This window comes from Nicotiana attenuata, unplaced genomic scaffold (assembly GCF_001879085.1).
Source record: "Nicotiana attenuata strain UT unplaced genomic scaffold, NIATTr2, whole genome shotgun sequence".
Classification (NCBI taxonomy): domain Eukaryota; kingdom Viridiplantae; phylum Streptophyta; class Magnoliopsida; order Solanales; family Solanaceae; genus Nicotiana; species Nicotiana attenuata.
In genome coordinates, this window is record NW_017670405.1 from 466139 (window position 1) to 488653 (window position 22515).

Here is a 22515-nt window from a genome sequence, read left to right on the forward strand (position 1 = left end):
AAGGAAGGGGAGTGGAGGAAGTGGGAGTAGTTGGTGGTTTTTATTGGTAGTTTCTATTGCTTGAACAATTTAAAATTTTTGAATTTTGAAAAAAAAACGTGTCTTGCAAGAGAAGAAATTCAGTTAGTTTTTAAAAGGAAGGGGAGCGGAGGAAGTGGGAGTAGTTGGTGGTTTTTATTGGTAGTTTCTATTGCTTGAAAATTTTAAAATTTTTGAATTTTGAAAAAAAACGTGTCTTTCACATCTATTTTTAAATGAATTTGAATTTTGAAACTCCAAGAAAGTTGGAGGATTATCCAAATTTTTTACATATGTCAATTTAATGTTATGCCACTTGTCATCATAATAGTTCTTTGCCTCTCCTATTCTATATTAATAGATTTTTGTGTTATTTTTTGTCTATTCAAAAAAAGTATCACACTTCCTTATTTAAAAATAATTTAATTTTAAACTTTTTATTTTACTTTTAGTGAGATGATTAAAACTCATATAAATGTCTATGATTTGTTCTAAATAATAAATTTTAAATTTTTTTTTTACTTAAACTTTATGTCTAGTCAAACATCACCACGAAAGAGTCAAACATCACCACGAAAGGGGAGAGTGCTCAAACTCGTGAATGTAATTTTGACACGTCTAAAAGGAAGTTGATGCAGTCTCTTTGCCTTGGAATTGGAGTAGCAGAAAGGCACCACATATGCCCCTATTCAATAACACACATTACATTTTAGTAGTACATCATCACGCTTTTATGTGTGGCTTTACTTTACTTTTAAGAAATTGAAGTGTGGATTTCACCATACTTCTTCTTTGAGTACTTTTTTCCCAACTTCTTATTGTAGCCATTTATGGACACCGTTTGGTCACAGACTTTGTCAAATTTTTGCTAATCTTTTTTGGTATGTCTGTTCATAAATTTTATTCATATTTTGACAAATAAAACCCAAAACCCAAAATCTAAATCCCAAGAGCTGGTTTTGGCACAAAATCTTACTATTACTGTTTTTAAAAAATTATCCCAAACTTCTATATTTTATAAAAGAGCCCATCATTTATTATTCTGTAACAATACTACTTTATCTTCTCGGTCATCTATTAGCGTATTATGTAGTTCATTATAAAAATAATAATTTTGTACCAAATTTATTTATGTTCAAGACTATGGTTTGTGATAATGATAATGAATGTTATTAATGAAACTATTGGGTGTTTGTAATAGTTTTTAAAACTTGTGGGTATAAGTCATGTTTTATTTTTTTTTTTTTCCAAAAAAAAGTAAAATATGTTTAAAAGTGATATCCAAATATATTTTTCATCTTCAAACCAAACTTCACCCAAATTAAATTTTTCAAAACAAATTTGGCGATCTATCGCCAAACGCAAGCTAAGTCTACGAAAAGAGAGAGGGAGTTGAATTTTGTACAATGCAATTTGCAAGCAGCATGATCTTGGTAACGAGCAAGCTAGCAATTAGATAAAAAATATAGTAGTAGTTTATTATCAATTATTACCCACCTTTTTATGTTAGACAAGCAAATAGTAATAATTTATTGATCGATATTAAATAGTGTCGTACTATTTAATAGAAAATCCCCTTGTTATCATTGCTACTGTCACGAAATATTTCTGATATTAATCTCTAATTGTTTTTTGATATACTAGCAGAAATTAGAATTATTAATGTAGATGTGTGCTCCATCTTCACATAAATAATGCTGAGCCTAATCCTACAAAAAACGTTGTTCTCTCCATGTTTGTGAGTATTAGAAAATTTTGAAAAGGATATACATTGTTAAGATCATTGCAAATCTAGAAAAAATAATAATAGGTGGGTGTAAGTTGTAACAAGTTGATATTAAGGACTCGTTTGGTCATAGATTTTGCCAAAATATATTTGGGATTTTTTTGGCAAATATATGTTTGGCCATAAATTTTATCTATATTTTGGCAAATTCCCAAAACCCAAAACCCCAATCCCAAAATCAGTTCACTATTATATTTTTTAAAAATTGCCCCAAACTTTTATATTTTATAAAAGAGCCCATCATTTAATCGTCATAAGGCGTGGTCTTACTCTGAAAAAAAAAATTCCTGTGTTTAGGTCCCTACTAAGCAGAATTCGTAAACTATGCAGGCTCTTTCAATACTTTTTCAAAGTTTTTAGCAAAAAAAGCAAATACTATTCTGAACGCCCTTACTGTTGGGATATACTATTAACCATGCGGTTTAGACATAGTATTATATTTTGTTCTTTATAAAATAATTGTTTATTTAATTTATTCAATTCAATAAAGCACTATTTTAAATAGATCATTTGTAACATGTGTGTCCTTTTGATTATGTAGTAGACAATTTAGTGTATGGAGTCTTAGCTCATACACAGAAGATTAAATTGTTGGTTCTCATAATTAATAAACTATGTTCACAATCAAAGATATTATCGGACAAAATATCTTGATGATTGTAGCACAAGATTATTGTATAATTTGTCTTGATTATGGGAGTAAGTCTACTCCAACTTCTTGTGCTAGTATACTCAGTGTATATTGAACGGACCAAGTAGAGAAAATGTGTTTTTGTACTAATTACATATAAAACACTTTCTCTAATTCATTGAATGAGCTTATACTCCTAATCTTGATATAATTATTATGATCAATGTAATTTGTTTATTATTTTGATTTATCAAAAGGTACGACTCTATTTAGAGTTAGTATATGCCTAATAAATTGGACAATAACAAATAACATTTGTGAATAATAATTAGTTGATAGAATCCATGACTTGGTTTTTGGGTTTGATAATACCCCTTTATATAAGCTTATAAGTTTTCATGTGAAAACCCGGCCGGTGGATTTTGTATCCGTCACATGAGATAGTTTAAGCGGAATTATAAATGATTTAATTAGTTGATTGAATTAAATTTTCAGTGATTTAATTTAATTAACTGGTATTTGAAATCTTAACATGGGAAGTTAAAATAAGTGTTGATAAATTTTTAAAATTCATATTGAGGAGTTCAATTGCATTTTTTAGTGGAATAAATTGCAATTAATTATAGTAGGATCTAATTCTTGCCTACTTCGAATTAGTACTATAATTAGTAGCCTCTTATTATTTCTGTGGTCCATGTTATACCTAGTAATAACCTGGACAAACTTGGGTAAAAAGTAGCTTGGGAGAAAAATTACCTTTTTGAGTTGGAGTAGGATTCTACTTATGGAATCCTACTCCACACGTTTTTGAGCCTATTTTTATGGCTTAATTTCATGTATAAAAAGAAAACAGGTTTCTCCTGTTAACTACCCTAGAGTTGTATTGTTCTTGCCTACCCAAAAGCAAAAGTGTTCAAGGTCTTACTAGGCATATAGCAGAAGACTACAACCCTGGATTCTTGCTGCTTGGAGAATTTGTGCAACTATTTCAAGAGGTTAGTGTTCCTGATCTCGTTATTATTGCGTTGTCTAGTTTACATGTAATTGATGCCTAATTGTATGCTTGCTTCCGCTGCGCATGTTCTAACACTTACGAGGTTTTGTAACGATGCTGCTTCGTCTTCTCGGTCATCTGATAGTGTATTATATAGTTCACTATAAAAGTGATAATTTTGTATCAAATTTATTTATGTTCAGGACTATGGTTTGTGATAATATAATGAATGTTATTGATAAAGGTACTGTTGGGTATTTGTGATAGCTTTTAGAACTTCTGGGTATAAGTCATTTTTCACGTTTTTTCAAAAAAAAAAGTGAAACGTGTTTTGAAAACTTATGTCCAAACACATTTTCATCTTCAAACCAAACTTCACCCAAATCACATTTTTCAAAATAAATTTGGGAATCTATGCCCAAACGCTAGCTAAAATTTTTGCTATATTGCAAAAAGACAAAAAGGCCAATTACGTGAAAAAACACAACAATTATTACCAACAAACATAGTATAAATATAATGCGTCTTAAATTATTATGACATGATAAAAAGCAATTTGGGATCCTAACAAAATAAAGGTAGTACTATGTATTTTAAAATTTATGATTTGACACAAGACATAAATATTTATATGACTGTTAATTATCTCGTTAAAAATAAAAAGAAAAGTCTAAGTTAAATTATTTTAAATATTACAAAATTTATATTTTTTGAAATAGACTAAAAAATAAAAAAAATGTAATACTTATTACTAAAATCACTTGCAAAAGTTGTTTTACAATATTCGTAGAGTATTTATTAGCAAAAAATACAGTAATAATCACTTTTCTTTAAAAAAAAAGAAGAATTACAGCCCATGTCACTTGGCCTAATAGTCCAACCGAAAATGGCCCACATTTAAAGCTCTTACCCTATATAGCCCATGTTGTACATAACTTGAAAGAAACTTTTCAGCCTTTAGCCCACTATTAAAGACATACTTTTAGGGTTTTTATTATTTTCTTCTTTCTTTATTCCCTTCTCTCCCTCACCGCCTCTTACTCCTTTCTCTCTAACCCACATAGATCCCTCATCCTCTCTTAACCTAGCCCCCGTTATTCCCCTCCTTTACCCCCTACGCAATTCTGCCATTAATGGCTCGAAGAAGGCTCGAAGAAAGACTCCGTCGTTCATGGCGGCAAGCAGAAGAACGAAGAAGATTTTTGAAAGAAACATGAAAATACACACAGATCTGAAAATAAATAGCTCTCAAACTTGATTTGCACCAACAAACAACCACTAATTTTGGAGGATTTTGAAGTTTGAAGTTCTGGTAATTTTGGAAGATTCTGAAGTTTGAAGTTCTGGAAAATCATAACTATGTAGCAGGTTGTATCGACACTGTATAATAGTGTATAATTGTGCATATGGGTATACAGACACCTCTTATACACTATTATACATGTTTATACAAGTTATACAGTATTGTATAATTGTGTATACTTGTGTATAATGTTGTATAAATATATATTTTTTCAGTTTATAAGGATGTATATACATTGTTAGCGTGTAAGAGGTCTCTACAGAAGTTTGACACTTCCTTCTCTTCTTCTTTTTCGTGTATGTGCTATATGAAACAGATTTGTACGCGTCGGAGGAATTATACAATTTATTTATCAATTTTTTATTTTTCTTTTATCCTGTTGGATTGCTTCAGTAATTGCACATAAAGGTGTTTGAATTTCTTACCTTCGTATAATATAATGATTGTGTGAAATAAGCTATTTTTTCGGGAACTAGCCTATTATTTTTGGGCTTTAGATTTGCAATGTAATATCTAAACTATTATGTTGCAAGTTAGGTGTGTGAGTTGTACTTAAGTGAAATTATCCCAAAAAACACACAGAGAAGTGATTAGAAGCTTCTCATTTGTCAACTACCCCGACCGCCCGACCCCACAGAAAGTACAGCTTGTTTTTTCTTCTCTTTTCGGACAAGTCACAACAAAAATTCAGCAAGTACTATTTTTCCTTTTTTTCCTTCTCTTTATTTAATCAAAAAGTCTTCTCCTTTTTCCCTTCTTTTTTCTTTTCCTTTTCTCCTTTCTTTCGATTTAAGATCCATCCAAACAGAGCCTAAGAATACTTCTGGTCAAAATCTCACACACATAAAACCCACCACCACAACCAACCAGAACTTCCTCTTCTTCCTCCCTCTCCTCCGCCGTCCTCCTCCATTCAAAAACCCTACAAGTATGGAGTCGAGTTCGGAGTTGGTGAGATCGATTGAATCGGCGTTAGGAGTGTCGTTGGGGAGCGATACGGTGTTGGTGCTACTGACGACGTCGTTTGCTGTCATCGTTGGGTTAGTGGTGTTGTTTTTGAAGAGATCAAGTGATCGGAGTAAAGAAGTTAAGCCTATCGTGTTCCCCAAGTCCTTACATGTGGAGCCGGAGGAGGAGATTGAGCTGGAACCTGGAAAAGTTAAGGTCACCGTATTTTTCGGTACTCAAACTGGTACTGCTGAGGGTTTTGCCAAGGTGTGTATATTCATTTTATGAATAAAAGTAGAGATCGTTGGCTTTTTACTTGCGCTATGTATACACTATAAAATTAGAAAATTTCAGTAGAGATATACTTATACTTAATTCACATACAGTATCACATATGAGTAGCAGAGTTGGATCCAGGAGTTGAGCATTATGGGTTCGAGTTCTGAATTGTATCACAGTTACATTTGATTTACTTTGCTGGATTTTTTAGCACATATATAGGCTTCCAGCCAAAGCTACTGGGTTCATATGTTAAGTTGAGTAGTGGGAGCTGTGATTACATAAAATTCTAGATCCACTTTAAGCTTTGGTGGGCAGAGTTAACAGCTCTGTGTTTGGTTTGTTGGTGGGAGATAGCTGGTATTTGGGGAGCTGGTCGGACGACATGATACTGTTATTTTAAAAAATAAATTAGAAAATTTTTTATTTAGAGAAAGACTCCTAGATTCACCTGCTGATTGGGCCATTTTATTGCTTCTTTGATCTTTATCTATGTACTATTTCATGTTCTTTTAACCTGAGAAATAGGGAATTTGATCGTATAGAAAAGTTACTTATATTCTTAATTTTCTCATCAAAGTTCAACAGATTATAAGGTTTAGACTGAGGTTCAAGCCTGTTCATGCACAGTAGTCCAGAAGTTCTTCTCCAGGGTTGACTAATCCATAGATCTCTTTCTTCTTTATTTACACGAGCATCCTGGGAATGATAATTGTGTTTTATGCATCTCAGTGCTTCTGTTGCATTTCTTCTTAACTTCCATTTTCCGATCATGATATAATGGCTATGGAGATTCTGCTGGATGCTGAACTTGTTGATGGAATTATTCATTCTTTTTCCCCTTTTTCTGTTATCAAATTCTTTGGATGGATCTTGAATATAAGAGGTGAAAATAATGGTGGGACCTATTGGGTGCTCTGGAATACTTAATTTTGATAAACTTATTGCTAGTGCCCGTTCATGTAGAGCATTTTAGACTTGCTTTCAGGTTTGTTACTCCATTATATTTGGTGGTTTAAATGAAAATGCATGCTATTGCATTCAAAGCAGTTCTATAGTTGAAGATTCTCGTCTATTTCTACAATTAAACGTGATTATGTTTCTTGATGAGCAAATTGCTGCTACTTAAGTTTGAATTCTCATCTTTAATGCACATTGCATAACCAAGATGAAGTTATGTAACCGACTCTGCCACTGGAGTTGTCTACTGCAGCGAGGCCTTTAGAAATCCTGGCTTGAAAGTTTTAACTCTCATCCCTAAGGCACATAGCATAAGCAACATAAAGTTATGTAACTAATATGTGGCACAGTCATGTATCCACTTCAGGAGGCTTTCCAAAAATCTCACTTTTCTGCATGCTCACGTCAGTCTAAAGACTGATTGTCTGCATGTTTTTGATCAATAATTTAGTATTATATTTCCTGTCAGGCTTTATCGGAGGAGATAAAAGCAAGATATGAGAAGGCAGTAGTAAAAGTTGTGGACATGGTAAGTCAAATTGAGTGATTTATCCTGAATTCCTTGCTTTCTGTCTCTTTCTCTGATAACATAACTTTCAACCCTAGGATGATTATGCTGCCGATGATGATCTGTATGAGGAGAAACTGAAGAAAGAAACAGTAGCATTTTTCATGGTGGCAACGTAAGAGATATGTTCTTTTGGAATCTGTGAAGTTTGATTATCTGTTTGCTTTAACTTAAGAATACACTTCATGCATACCTTACATTCTTACATCTGATACTTTAGCTATGGGGATGGCGAGCCCACTGATAATGCTGCAAGGTTTTACAAGTGGTTCACTGAGGTAGAAAAAGGAGTTATGAGCATCATTGCTCTTTCAATATGCTTCTTTCAGAGCAACTTCCCTTTTTGTGTGGGGAACCTTATATTTGTGTTTTATGTTTAGGGACAAGAACGGGGCACGTGGCTGCAGCACCTTACGTATGGCGTTTTTGGCTTGGGTAATCGCCAATATGAACATTTTAACAAGGTATTTGCTAGATATATTATTATACCATTTAAAAAAAATTATTATTGTCTTTTCCGCCTTTGTTATCTGACAAAGAACATTTTGAACAGATTGGGAAGGTGATAGATGAACAATTAAGTGAACAAGGTGTGTATATATGGCCTTTCCACTATCATATGTTCTACTGTTCTTGCTTCAACTTTCATCGTACTAAGAAAACAGCTGCTTGAAAGTTGTTGGATGATATTGCAAAGTAAATTATGCCTCCACTCTTTTCCCAACTAGACTGTGTTGTGTAATCGTGATTGTTTTTGATTCTATGCATTTCCCAACTACCAGGAGTTAGTAATTTGAAATGATTTTTTGTGTTGCTGGCATTTCTTGGGGCATCTAGTTTTTATCTTTTGCATTGGGGTTATATAGTCCTGATATGCTTCAATCTTATGCTTCTTTAAGTGAAGGTAGGTGCAGTTTACTTTTCAGTTATAGGTGCTTTATGAAGATATTTGTTCCCAGGGCCTCCTGTTGAAAAGCTATTATCAGCCAATTCTCAATTCACTCTTTTGCTACTTGTTAGCGTGGGATGATCATTTTAATTTAAACAAGTTTATACCTTAGTTGGACTCACTGTATCACAGGTGCAAAACGTATTGTGCCTGTTGGCCTTGGTGATGATGATCAGTGCATTGAAGATGATTTTGCTGCCTGGTAATTAAACCTCCCCTTCTTTGTTTGTGCAATTTGTTATGTTATTTGAATCATTCTTTATGCATCTCTGAGATGATATGACGGGATAAGCAGACAAAGTTTGGTGTTTGGTTATTTACCTTGATTTGTTTTCTTAGGCGAGAACAACTGTGGCCTGAATTAGATCAAATACTTAGAGATGAGGATGATGCAAATTCTGCAGCCATTCCATATACAGCTGCAATTCCTGAATATCGTTTGGTTATCCATGATACCGCTGCGAGTCATGATGATAAGCATGCCAGCATGGCTAATGGAAATACCTCGTATGACATCCATCATCCATGCAAGTAAGTATTCAGATGAGCATTCTGTTTTCTGATTCAGCCTTTTGGCTTCTTACAGATAGTTCTCCTTTTTTACCTCCAGAGTAAATGTTGCTGTTCAAAGGGAGCTTCACACACCCGAATCTGATCGCTCATGTATACACTTGGAGTTTGATATATCTGGCACTGGGATTTCGTAAGTTTGTACATTTCTTCTGTTTATATGGTTGATGATATTGTGTGTCAAAATATAAAAGAAAGGTCTTAGGTAGGTGAAGTAGTTAACGAAGGATCTTTCTGTCACACGTGCGGCATCCCATGCGGCATCCCATTCTATTCGAAATGTTCTATCTTATTATCATAAGTCATAGCTTGTCCCGTCGGAACAGGTTGCATGTAGGGTAAGTTTATACTTTGATACGCTTTGCATTGTGTGGAAGATACAATAAAGATTTTCTCGCTGCATGTGGGGACAGAAAGGCTTTAATCTTAGTGGAGGAAGGTCTAAGGGGTAGTTCTGGTGGCTCCCTCTCCTTTAATGGCTTGCCATAATAACTAGATCTTTCTCTATATATTAGACGGGTTTTGTAATAAAATTTTCTATCTTCTGTTAGTGAAGACAAATTAGCATGGTTAGAGTTCAATTATTTGTTGTGCGCTAATTCTTCTTATCCAAGGATGGTTATGCTAAGCTATCTCATTGTCTATCAGTTGTCCTGAAGTTTGTGAGCTATTGTATCTCTGCTTCTTTTGTTGGATACCTGTGCTCATGATGCTATGATGATTGTATAAGGTTTGTGTTGTAATGCGTCATTTTCTTCCAATTCTCAGCTATGAAACAGGAGATCATGTGGGTGTTTATGCTGAAAATCCTGAAGAAATTGTTGAGGAAGCTGCGAGATTGCTCGGGCAGTCATTAGACTTAATATTCTCTATTCATACTGACAAGGAGGACGGTACAGCTCTTGGAGGCTCGTTGCCCCCACCTTTCCCTGGTCCTTGCACACTGCGAGCTGCACTTGCACGTTTCGCAGATCTTCTGAATCCTCCGCGGAAGGTCTGTCTTCATTAGATATTGCATTTTACTTATTTTAACGGTTAATATTGCATTGCTTTACTGGAGATTCTGAATGATGTGTTTTCAGGCTACTTTGGTTGCATTGGCTGCCCATGCAGCTGAACCTAGTGAAGCAGAAAAGCTCAAGTTCTTGGCATCTCCACTGGGCAAGGTGAAGTAGTTTTGATTATGCTGTTAATCTTCTTTTAACAATGAAGTAGTTTGATTATGCTGTTCCATCTTCTTTCGTTTTGTTTTGGCTGTATTACTGACTCACCATTGACAGAAAGTATTTCTGTGGACTTCCTCTGGGTGGGTGGTAATAAACCCACGAGGTTAAATCGACACACTAATGTGCCCTTGATTTTGATTTCATCAGGATGAGTATTCTGCATGGGTTGTTGCAAGTCAAAGAAGTCTTCTTGAAGTAATGGCTGAGTTCCCTTCGGCAAAGCCTCCCCTTGGTGTATTTTTTGCAGCGGTTGCCCCTCGTTTACAGCCTCGTTACTATTCAATCTCGTCATCTCCTCGGTGTGTAGCCTCATCTGATTAATGTGGCAGATGGAATTTTGACAAATCCACAAAACATAAGTGCTGTATACTTGGCCTCAACATTTGTGAATTAAATTGATGGACCCATTTTTTTTCATTTGTAGATTTGCTCCTGCTAGAATCCATGTGACCTGTGCACTAGTCTATGGTCCAACTCCCACTGGCCGAATTCACAAAGGAGTGTGTTCGACTTGGATGAAGGTATTAGAAGAATCTTACACATGCATTGTCAATATTCAAGTCCTTATTATGTTTCCTTGCACTCCTAATTAGTTTTGCTCTTTATACAAGCAAATAGGTTTTGTACTGACATCTTGAGTTCATTCAAAAATAAACAGAATGCAGTTCCATTGGAGAAAAGTCAAAATTGCAGCTCTGCTCCAATCTTCATTAGGCCATCTAATTTCAAGTTACCGGTTGACCCTTCAGTTCCAATTGTCATGGTGGGACCTGGTACTGGTTTGGCACCATTTAGGGGATTCCTGCAGGTGAGACAGTTGCTTTTGTTTGTTTTTTTTAAAAAAAATTAATATTGTTTGTTCTGGTTCAAGTGCTCTAAGACGGATGGATTTTTCAGGAAAGAGCAGCATTGAAGGAAGATGGGGCTCAACTTGGTCCTGCTTTGTTGTTTTTTGGTTGTAGGAATCGTAGAATGGTAGGTTGTGACTGATTCATTACGAATTTATATATTTGGATGTCTGATAATTGATACCCTCTGGTAGATATCCTTACATTGATATTTGGTTTTAGGATTTTATTTATGAGGAGGAGCTTCAGAGTTTTGTGGATCAAGATGTAATATCAGAGCTGATTATTGCATTTTCAAGGGAAGGACCCCAGAAAGAGTATGTTCAACATAAAATGCTGGAAAAGGCAAGTGTGCTGATAAAATAAGACTTGAGCTCTGCTGTAAAAAAGCTAAGTGATTCTAATGCAACTTATGACGTATGAGCAGGCTTCCCATGTTTGGAGTTTAATCTCCCAGGAGGGATATCTATATGTATGTGGGGATGCGAAAGGGATGGCCAGGGATGTACATCGTACACTCCATATCATAGTCCAGGAGCAGGTATATGGCTTTTATTCATCTGCTGGACCTGAATACATCATTTGCTGTAAATCCAGCAATTTTATCTGTCTGTTAAATGGTGGATGATTTGATATCTGATTGTCCTGATAGGCGGGAACTTATGTTCTTATTACTTTTGCTGTATCTTATTTAGTTATTTGTTTAAATCAAATCCAGGATAAGGTCGACTCAACCAAAGCTGAGGCTATTGTGAAGAAACTCCAAATGGATGGAAGATATCTCAGGGATGTATGGTGATCATATTAAGGCCAGCACGTTTGGTCCCGTTTGTTTACTTTTAGCAAAGCTTGGCAAGGTCCTCCTCTCAGTTGCTTTGAGTTCCAGCAGCTAAAAAGATTATTACAGTCAATAGCCAAGGTCTGGATTCTCTGCAGCATCTAAGTTTTGTCTACTAAATTGGTTATTACTCTTTCGTTGGAGCAGATTTAAATACCTTTAAAGTTCTGATTAATTTTTTATAAGAGATTCAGGACTGATACAAAAATTGTTATATTTAATTGGTTAAAACAATCCCAAATCATGTTGTAATATGTACGAAAGACTTTTGTAAGAATAGCTGTATAAATGAAGGGCGGGTAGAATAAATGTGTTGGTACACATTTGTGCTTGCCAGTTTTTTATTTATTTATTTTAAACAACAAATCAGATATCACAATATTCTTGTGCACTTCATCGTTTGTTCACGCATTCCCAGTTTGTTTGAACACAAGAAATCCCCTCTGATTCAATCTGATGAGCATGTTGGTTACTATCTTGTTACCATGTAATATTTATTGTACAAGTTTTGCTTGTAATTATCTCATAAGCAACCTGATTTATAGAAATTAATTGTTGAAGATAGTATATACTTTTTTATCGCTCAACTCCAAACTAATATAGCCCTTGTAATATCTGATTGGATCAAATCATTGTAACAATAATGATGATGATGGATGATCACGACGATGATTATGATGATGATGATTTTGATGTTACGAACCCTTAATCCTAATGATTAGCAATCAATCTAATTTGAGGGGAAAGGTCAGTCAGAACATCTCGTGATAAATACTGACTAAACAAGTTTTGATCAAAACATGCCATGTTGTAGGAAAATAAGATAGATGAGATGTACAAATTTACGGAATTTTACACGTTACATCCCCTCCCCATCTTTTTGAAAACTTTTAACATCCATTACCTTTTTCTACCAGTTTTCACTTTTCAATTATTAACTTTAATATGCAAAAAGAAAAGAAAAGAGCTTTTCTAAATATTTCAACAACATTTAGATCCTCTGGGAATCAAAATAAAAAGAAAGTTTCATTTTTTTAAGTAGTGCTTTTAGAGTGTCAATTGTGAGTTGTGACTTGTGACAACAAAATTGCATAGAGAGATGCGAGCAGCCTGTTCAAAATTTTTGTGTCATGCAATAAAATGAGTATCCATGTCAGATTCTTGCTTCAATTTGGTTTTTCTTCAAAAGTCTATTGTTTGAAATTTACTACTTGACTAAAAACAAGGTTCTATATTTTAATTCATTTGACGGTTTTTGACAGAAAATAATTGTTGAAAAAAGTATTAGAAGACTTTGCTAGCTAAAAACAACAACAACATACCCAGTATTATCCCACATCCTGGGGTCTGGGGAGGGTAGTGGGTACGCAGACCTTACCCCTACCTTTGTGAAGGTAAAGAGGTTGTTTCCAATAGATCCTCGGCTCAGAAAAACATAAGCACCACATTAATTAAAAGATAGACAATGAGGGACAACACCAAAAAGCCATGTAAAAGTAGCATAGAAACGACACGATAATAAGATGATCAAAATGAAAGAAAATGACGGGTATTCATAGAAATCTACTACCAACAGAATGCAAGAGTACGTACTAATCCTATTGGTATGAATAATCTACCACCTACCCGACTACTCTAATCCTCAACCTCCACAACTTCCTATCAAGGGTCATGTCCTCGGTCAACTGAAGCTGCATCATGTCTTGCCTAATCACCTCTCCCCACTTCTTTGTCGGCCTACCTCTGCCTCGCCGTAGGCCTTCCAATGTCAACCTCTCACACCTCCTCACCGGGCATCTGTGCTCCTCCTCCTCACATGTCCAAACCACCTAATCCTCGTTTCCCGCATCTTGTCCTCAATGCCTGGTGTGCCTGCACATCCATCTCAACATCCTCATCTCTGCTACCTTCATCTTCTGGATATGAACAATCTTGACAGGCCAACACTTAGCCCCATATAACATAGTCGGTCTGACCACCACTCTGTAGAACTTACCTTTAAGTATTGGTGGCACCTTCTTATCACACAAAACACCAGAAGTGAGTCTCCAGTTCATCCATCCTGCCCCATTACGATGTGTGATATTTTCATCAATCTCCCATCCCCCTGAATAATAGACCCACGGTACATAAAACTACATCTCCTAAGGATGACTTGCGAATCCAGCCTCACCTCCCCTTCCCCTCCCCGAGTCTCACCACTGAACTTACACTCCAAATATTCTGTTTTGGTCCTACTCAGCTTGAAGCTTTTAGACTCCAGGGTCTGCCTCCACACCTCTAACCTCGCGTTCACACCGCCTCGCGTCTCGTCAATCAATATAATATCATCTGCAAATAACATGCACCATGTCACCTCCCCTTGGATGTGGCGCGTCAGAACGTCTATCGTCAGGGCAAACAAAAAAGGGCTGAGTGCCGACTCCTGGTGCAACCCCATCATAATCGGAAAATGGTCTGAGTCCCCTCCCATCGTCCTCACTCGGGTCTTTGCTCCATCATACATGTCTTTAATCACCCTAATGTAGGTAACATGTACACCTCTAGCCTCCAAACACCTTCACAAACCTCCCTTGGGACTTTATCATATGCAATTTCTAAGTCAATGAACACCATATGCAAGTCCCTCTTCCTCTCCCTATACTGCTCCATCAAACTCCTAACAAGGTGAATAGCCTTTGTAGTCGAGCGTCCCGGCATAAACCCGAATTGATTCTCAGAAGTAGACACACTCCTCCTCACTCTTAGCTCCACCACCTTCTCCTGGACTTCATAGTATGGCTAAGCAACTTGATACCTTGACAGTTATTGTAATTTTGGATATCACCCTTGTTCTTGTATAAAGGAACCATTGTGCTTCACCTCCACTCCTCGGCATCTTCTTCATTCTAAAAATGACATTAAATAACCTAGTGGGCCACTCCAAGCCCGTCTTGCCCGCACTCTTCCAGGTCGCTCTGCCCCTGCTCATCTTGCGCATAACCCTCTCAACCTCCTCAACTCTAATCCACCTACAACAGCTAAAGTCGCAACGACTCCCGGAGAATTCCAAATCACCCAGTACAATGTTCCTGTCCCCCTCCTCGTTCAAAAGACTATGGAAGTAGGTCTGCTTCTCCGACGGATAAGTCCCTCATCCAACAAAACTCTACCTCCTCTATCCTTGATGCACTTCACTTGGTCCAAGTCACGGGCCTTCTTTTCTCTTACCTTGGATAACCTGAACAACCTCTTATCCCCACCTCGGCCCTCGAGTTCTTCATACAAACGACCAAAAGCTGCAGTCTTGGCCACCGTAACTGCTAATTTTGCCTCCTTCTTAGCTAACTTATATTGCTCCTTATTCATCCTTCTCTCCTCCCCGTCTGCACTTTCCACTAGCTTCAGATATGCCTCTTTCTTGGTCTCCACTTTTCCTTGTACCTCTCCATTGCACCACCAATCTTCTCTATGACCACTAGAGTAGCCCTTCAAGATCCCTAAAACCTCTCTAGCGGCTTCTTTAATACACTGTGCAGTCGTGGTCCACATTGCGGTTGCGTCCCCACTACTCCTCCAAGCCCCCTAGTCATCAACTTAGTCCCCAACTCCTGTGCTTTGGCTTCCGTCAAGGCTCCCCACTTAACCCTAGGTTGGTTATACACCGCCCTCTTCCTTCTCTTCCTTGTGATCTCAAAGTCCATGACCAGGAGCCTATGAAGTGTCGTGAGGTTCTCACTCGGGATGACCTTGCCATATGTGCAAAGACCTCTATCGGACTTCTTGTAGAGAAGATAATCAATCTGAGTCACGGCCACCGAACTTCGGAAGGTGACCAAGTACTCCACCTTCATCGAAAAACTCGAGTTTGCTATCACCAAATCAAAGGCTCTAGCAAAGTCCAACAGAGAAGTTCTTCCTCCGTTCCTATCTCCAAAAACGAAGCCACATTCACATCAGCATACCCCCCATATGTCGCTCCAATGTGGCCATTGAAATCTCCTCCTATGAAAAGCTTCTCAGTATACGGAATACCACGCACCATCTCATCTAAATTCTCCCAGAAACGCCTTTTGACTTCCTTGTCCAAGCCTGCTTGGGGTGTGTACGCATTGATTATGTTCAAAATAAATCCTCCAACAACTAGCTTAATAGTCATCAGCTTGTCGTTCACCCTCCTAACCTCCACCACTAGATCATGAAGGTCTTCATCAACCAAGATACCTAACCCGTTCCTGTCCCTCGCCCTCCCAGAATACCATAGTTTGAACTTGCTCACATCTCGCACCTTATCTTCTACCCATCTAGTCTCCTGTATACAAGCTATACTGATCTTTCTTTTCTCGAGAATCCTCGCTAACTCTATAAACTTTCCAGTCAAAGTTCCTACGTTCCAAAACCCCAGTCTCAGCCTGGGGGCTCCATTAGTCCTCTTACCCCTGCACCCCCTCCTCTGTCAGGACACCCCGGAGGACAAGACCTTACCTTACTATCGTTCACCAAAGTCATTATAAATTAGTATACGCTACGCAAACACTACCCCGAAAACAAGTGACAAAAATAAAATGAATAGTCGAAATATAACCTCCGACTCACAGAGAGAATGAGCAAAATTACTATAATATAGCTCGGGAAGCAAAAATTAAAGAAAAATACAAGTAATCTAGACAGGCAAGTCCTAACTAATAGCTAAATAAGGGGGCCTACTAAAAATGATTTCTACAGTTAAAGCAAGACAAGAGACAGATTGTAAATAATATAATCAAGGAAACAATTATGGCAGGCAAGTCCTAACTAATAGCTAAATAGGGTCTACGTAAAATAAATGACGTTTTACAGTTAAAGTAATACAAGTAAGATAAAATATCGAGATCAATGGTAAAGGCAAGAAAGATAGAACCTGGACTGTAATCGAGACGTGGGGCTTCGCTGAATCGAGGAAAGACGGGGACGAAGACTTTGCTAGCTAAATCTGCATATATACCAACAGTATCATTAGTCCCAAGTAACTTATTTGTATCTAGGAGGACTACAATAAGTTACATCAACGAAATAAAAATAAGAATATCAATTCAATTATTTTTAATATAAAAATATCCATTTTAGAATAAAAAAAATAAAAAAATAAATAAAGGATGCCAAAAATACTGGAATGAAAAGATTATAACTTTATTATCTCAATTACACAAAAGCAAAAATGTAATTTTGAGTTAGACGAGTTAAGTTACAAACTTATTCTTCACTCATTTTGAGTTAAATAACTTTAGGACTAATTGACTTTATTTGCCTACTTAACAAATAAAACACTCGTGCCCAAATTTTGCTGCCCTTTCCCCTTTCCACCCTGTCGTTGCTGCTGTGTGAGCATATCACCATCTTTGGCCGCTCACTGCTTCTTTATCGTACAACTTATTTGAACTACAAAAAGACCAAAACTTGAAACCCAGATTGAGTTGGGTCAACAAGAATTTGAGCGAAGTGGAATTCTACATAGTAAGCATTTTCTTGATCTATTTTCCTGTTATTCATCCTTTTCTTTGGTAGTATAACTTCCAATATGCTATTTATTTTTAGGCACCATTTTTCCCATTCCTGCTCAAAATTAAGTCTTTTCTGTATTAAAGATCCCACCTTTAATAAAATTACTTGTTTGAACACTTTGTATTATCATTTATATGCCTACCTTTTTAGCTACAGTTCAAGAAAATTGTGTTGTTGGCCTCAAATTTACTACCCATCAAATCCTAGACCTCTTTTACCTCAAACCCAATTTGTCAATTTCTATTGTTCAAGTTCACCAACATGGCTAAGAGGACCTCCCTCAAGATCTTTGAGGAAGAGGATGAACAGAAGAGCAAGAGCTGCAGCAAAGCCTGTTCTTGATGAATCCCGATTTCAAAGGGCTGTAACTCAGCTTCCACCTAGATTTACCCCTGAAGAACTGAGGGATGTCATGACTTCACAAAATGATCCTTTAGTGTGTTTGGAGTTGTTTAATTGGGCGTCGAAACAGCACAGGTTTAGGCATGATGTTTCGACGTATCATGTTGCCATACAACGGCTTGGTGAAGCGAAAATGTATGAAGAAATGGATCATATTGTTAATCAAGTGCTTGCCGTTCCATCTATTGGGTCCGAGGCGCTTTTCAATTCAATGATTTATTATTTCACGGAAGCTAGGAAGTTGACTCGAGCAGTGATGATATATAAGCATATGTTAAATAGTAGGAAATTGGATTGTAGGCCGTCGATTAAAACTTATAATATCCTTTTCGCGGCTCTTCTTAGTAGGAGGAATAATTCGTATATAAATCACATGTATATGGACACTATAAGGTCCCTCTTCAAGCAAATGGTCGATAATGGGATTGAACCGGATATCTTTTCCTTGAATACCATGATAAAGGGATACGTGCTTTCACTTCATGTGAACGATGCCCTTAGGGTGTTTCACCAAATGGGCGTGGTTTACCAATGCCAGCCCAACTCATTTTCGTATGATTATCTGATTCATGGGTTATGTGCGCAAGGACGAACGAAGAATGCTAAGGAAATTTATGATAAGATGCAGTGCAAAGCATTCATACCTAGTAGTAAATCGTACAACTCGCTAGTGAACTCCTTGGCTCTTGGCGGAGAGGTTGATGAGGCAGTGAAATTCTTGTGGGAGATGAACGAAAACCGAAGAACAATTGACCACATCACCTTCCGAACAGTAATTGATGAAGTCTGCCGGCAAAAAAGTGTGAAAGATGCCATCGGCTTGTTAAAGGAGTTGCAAGATAAGGACATCGTTGATGGTCTTACTCATAGCAAGCTTCTGTGTGAACTTGAGGATGATGTTCATAATTTAAATGTCAGAAATCAGTACAGGTATTGTTCATCATTCCTTGATATTTTCAGATTTTTTGTTGCCTTTTGTGGTGGGTCCACGAGGGCTTTACCTTCCTTGTCTGATGCTTTTGCAATATAATTATAGATGGTACTATTTCTCCTATGTGAATTGAGAAATGATGGATTTCTCCTTTTAATTGGGGCAAAAATGCTGCCTTTTAATGCATCCGAAAGCTCCGTAGCTGCAATAGAATGTTGGCCTTCTTAACGTGGTACCTCAGTAGTCAGATGGCTGTAAGTTCACAAGAAGATAAATCTCGGATGAACTTGTCTAATACGTTATGTTCAACTAGTTTAGTATAATCAGATTTTAGCTTGAGCACACAAATACCTCTAAAACAACCTCTGTTTTCTCTAAGTTTAAGCGAGTGCGATGAACAAGACAAATAATAGATATTTTGAAAGTAAAGACTCACTTGTTCTCCATGTGAAGTAATAGCATGTCAGACTTGCACATTGTTCAGGGACTCTTAATTGAATAAGGTTTGGTTAAATCGATGTCTAGTTGATCAGCATTAGTTCATGTAAACTTTAGCTTCATCTCGCATCTTGTATATCAATTGTTTATCCATCTGATGGTTAATTATAAGACTCACTTAATTATCCTTTTTAAACTAGTTGTCGTCTTGAGACATCTGCTTTGGCAAGTTTCATTGAACTGATAAGAGATGTCTTAATGCGCTAACAAGTAAAATGGTGGTCGTCTCAAATACAAAGGTTATTGACTATTTTGTTCATACATTCTCAAGTTTCAAAAATTATGGAGGCGCCCAGTTTGGTTTAGTAAGTATATGGAATGGTTTAGTTCCCTTGGTTGATAACTGCATGCCATTTGAATGTGCCCATTAGAACCGTTTTGGGTGATCGTTCTGCACTCTCACTCACTCTCTCTGCTGTGATTTTGGTTTATTCTTGTGTAAACAGAAAATTGTTACTGCATGAAATGCAAAGTTTGCAAAATTGGTAGTGTCTTGCTCTTAGATTGGATACTGTTGCATGAGAAACAAACACTACTAAAAACTGCAAACTTCAATCAAGGGAAGTTTTGTAAACTTGAAGAACTAGCTCTGCAATTATCAAACACCTCAATGGGTCTAAGGGAAACTGTTCTAGTATTTATCAAGTTAATTTTTTTTTGGGGATGTCACTGATAGGAAAGGGATAAAAGAACCTCGAGGACATGCTAGAATCTCAATTCATGTAAAAAATTTGTGCGGGTTTTAGACTTCTTGTGTTCTTAGAGTTGTAGGCCTGTGTAACATACTGTATTTTTTCCTAACCAAACACAGCAAATGTGGTGTTGAGAAATTTTTGATGCTGCAGCTAAGGTAAGAAAATCACATTGACATGGTGGCTCTGAGAAAGCAGTTTCAATTGACAAGAGCTGAACCTAATGAGTGCTTGACTTGAAACATTGGCAGGTAACTTATCTATTATTTTCTTCCAGCTTTTCTTTCCATCACTTGATAACTTACCTGGAGATGATGAACTGTTTTTGAAATTTCGTTTTCCTTTTCTAGAAAATGTTGTAAGCTACACTCAAAGGGTCTGGCTTAGTGGTCAATGAAATGAATGCAAATCTTGGAAACCAAAGTTCAAATACTAGCAGAGACAAAAAAAACTAGGTGAGTTCTTCCAGGTACTTGTGTTGGTAGGAGGTAGCAGGTACCTGGTGTAATAATCGAGGTGCATGCAAGCTGGCCGGACACCACCGCTGTAACAAAAATGCTGTGATCTGCTCGCCCGTCCAGTCTTGTGTCTCACTTTGTTGTTAGTGTTAAAGTTAAATGATGTCTTCTTATGGAGGAGGCAAAACATGCAGTTGAAGGACTCCTTCCTCAGTGTAGACTTTGATGTAACTGGTATTCTTGGGAAATGCTGAAGCTTGAAATGCCATGCTAATACTTGAACTCTAAGTTGGTAAATGTTAGTCGTTTATGTCTATGTTCCCCAACTTGACCACACCTTTACTCTGTCACTAGCTCTCTGGACGAAGTTCAATGGCTAAACAATATCTGATGAGAGAAATACTAAGTCGTGATTTGGTGAATGCTGAACTGGATAATCTGGAGTTGATTTCCTTAAGTTAAAAAGGAAATATATGTTTAAAAGCCAGAATATGAAACGCTTTGGTGCTTATTAGTTTCTTTTTTAGCTGTTAAAATACAAATTTAGAATGGATTGGTTGGAGAAGACACATGGAGGACACAATCGCACTATAGCAGAGAAGGGGAAGTATATTTAAGTGACAGCACTGGAACCAGATCAAGTATGATTAATGCAGGACAAGGATATTTCTGTCTTTTTAGGGGCTGGTGACCTTTAAATAGGGGTGTGCATTCGATTTTTACCCTTATCGATAATTACATATCGATTATCGATTTGTACATATGCTTATCGTTATCATTTCAATAAGGTTTTGATTTTTTCGATTTCGATTTATCCATTTTTGGGGCTTATCGATTCGGTTATCGATTATACCAATAAGAAAGTTTGCGGGATTCCACGGAAAGTATATCACTATAAACACGCCTAACTAATATGGACCAAAAGAAGCTAAAATAAGACGAACACCGTTTATAACATAAAAATTGTGTCAACAAGCACATGCAACGAAACTAAAGTAAGGGATCAAATGTATGCCACCAACACTCCAACGTTATAAAAAAAGAAATACATCATCACGGCTAATTCTATTTTCCATTAATTTGAACTTCATTCCCTTGAGCTTTAAATATGATCATTCCTTAAATGTGGTAGATGAAATAATAGGGTTAGGGACTTAGGGTAAAGGAAAGGGTATTATAGAATAAAGGCAAAAAAAAAAAAAAAATTAAAAAAAAAATTTTAAAAAAAAAATTAATTTTTTTTTTAGTATTTCTTATTGGTTTATCGATAAACCGATAAACCGAAGAGGAAAAAATCGAAATCGATAACTCGATAAGGAAAATTTCGAAATCGAAATCGATAAACCGATAACAAATAATCGATTCGATTTATCGATAAACCGATTCGAATGCACACCCCTACCTTTAATGTCTGTATATGAACCTTTCCAAATGGCAGAACTCATTTTGTTTTTTGACCTTCTCGCTAAAATGAACCCGGATTTTTACATGTGGTGTGTACTTGTTAGAATAGTTTGCTGGTTAAAGTTTCCAAAATGTTGTGAGAATTTTATATCATAAAGGGATGAGTTAAGCCTCGGTGGCAGAATTACCCGGTACCTGCGTTGATGTTTGGCTTGATATTTGTTTATTGATGTTAAATCCTTAGTGATACTGCCTCCCCTACCTATTCCTCTTTCTTTTTTCTAAATAACTAGTATACGTATCCGCGCAATGCGCGGATCGATTAAAAGAAAAAAAGCAAACGCTGCAACTAATGCTGCAAGAATAGTACTTGTTTGCAAGAAATATTCTGCAAATTGTAAAAGCAAAAAACGTGGTTAAATGGCAAATAATATAAGACTGCAATTTCCAATCCACTCTAGAACATAAGATTTACATCACCTTCATCTATTTGAAATACTAAAACATGAAGCAAATGAACTTCTTTAATGGAATTCAACACTCACTGCTACAACCGCAATATCTTAAATCAGAAATGTATGATTACAACCTGCATGATAAAATTCGTATCTTAATAAGCAATTCTTCTTGCGGGAGAAAAAGAAAAATCAAAAGAGTAAAACAAATAAACTAATAGTAGAGGAAGTAAGTAT

At 36.6% G+C, this 22515-nt stretch overlaps 2 protein-coding genes across 2 annotated transcripts; both read left to right on the top strand.

The window, feature by feature from the left end:
- The first annotated feature begins 5411 nt into the window (after positions 1-5411).
- LOC109238950 (NADPH--cytochrome P450 reductase) lies at positions 5412-12271 on the top strand. Its single transcript, XM_019405447.1, has 18 exons — positions 5412-5947; positions 7389-7448; positions 7526-7602; positions 7708-7765; positions 7868-7951; positions 8041-8077; positions 8569-8638; positions 8776-8967; positions 9047-9139; positions 9775-10000; positions 10089-10172; positions 10380-10531; positions 10657-10753; positions 10891-11040; positions 11130-11207; positions 11303-11425; positions 11508-11621; positions 11799-12271. Exons 1-18 carry the CDS (start codon positions 5663-5665, stop codon positions 11877-11879), a joined length of 2061 nt encoding a protein of 686 aa, XP_019260992.1. The 5' UTR covers positions 5412-5662; the 3' UTR covers positions 11880-12271.
- A 4932-nt stretch (positions 12272-17203) lies between these two features.
- Positions 17204-20733, top strand: LOC109238951 (pentatricopeptide repeat-containing protein At2g27800, mitochondrial-like). Its single transcript, XM_019405448.1, has 3 exons — positions 17204-18770; positions 20115-20212; positions 20312-20733. Exons 1-2 carry the CDS (start codon positions 17455-17457, stop codon positions 20116-20118), a joined length of 1320 nt encoding a protein of 439 aa, XP_019260993.1. The 5' UTR covers positions 17204-17454; the 3' UTR covers positions 20119-20212; positions 20312-20733.
- The last annotated feature ends 1782 nt before the right edge of the window (positions 20734-22515 follow it).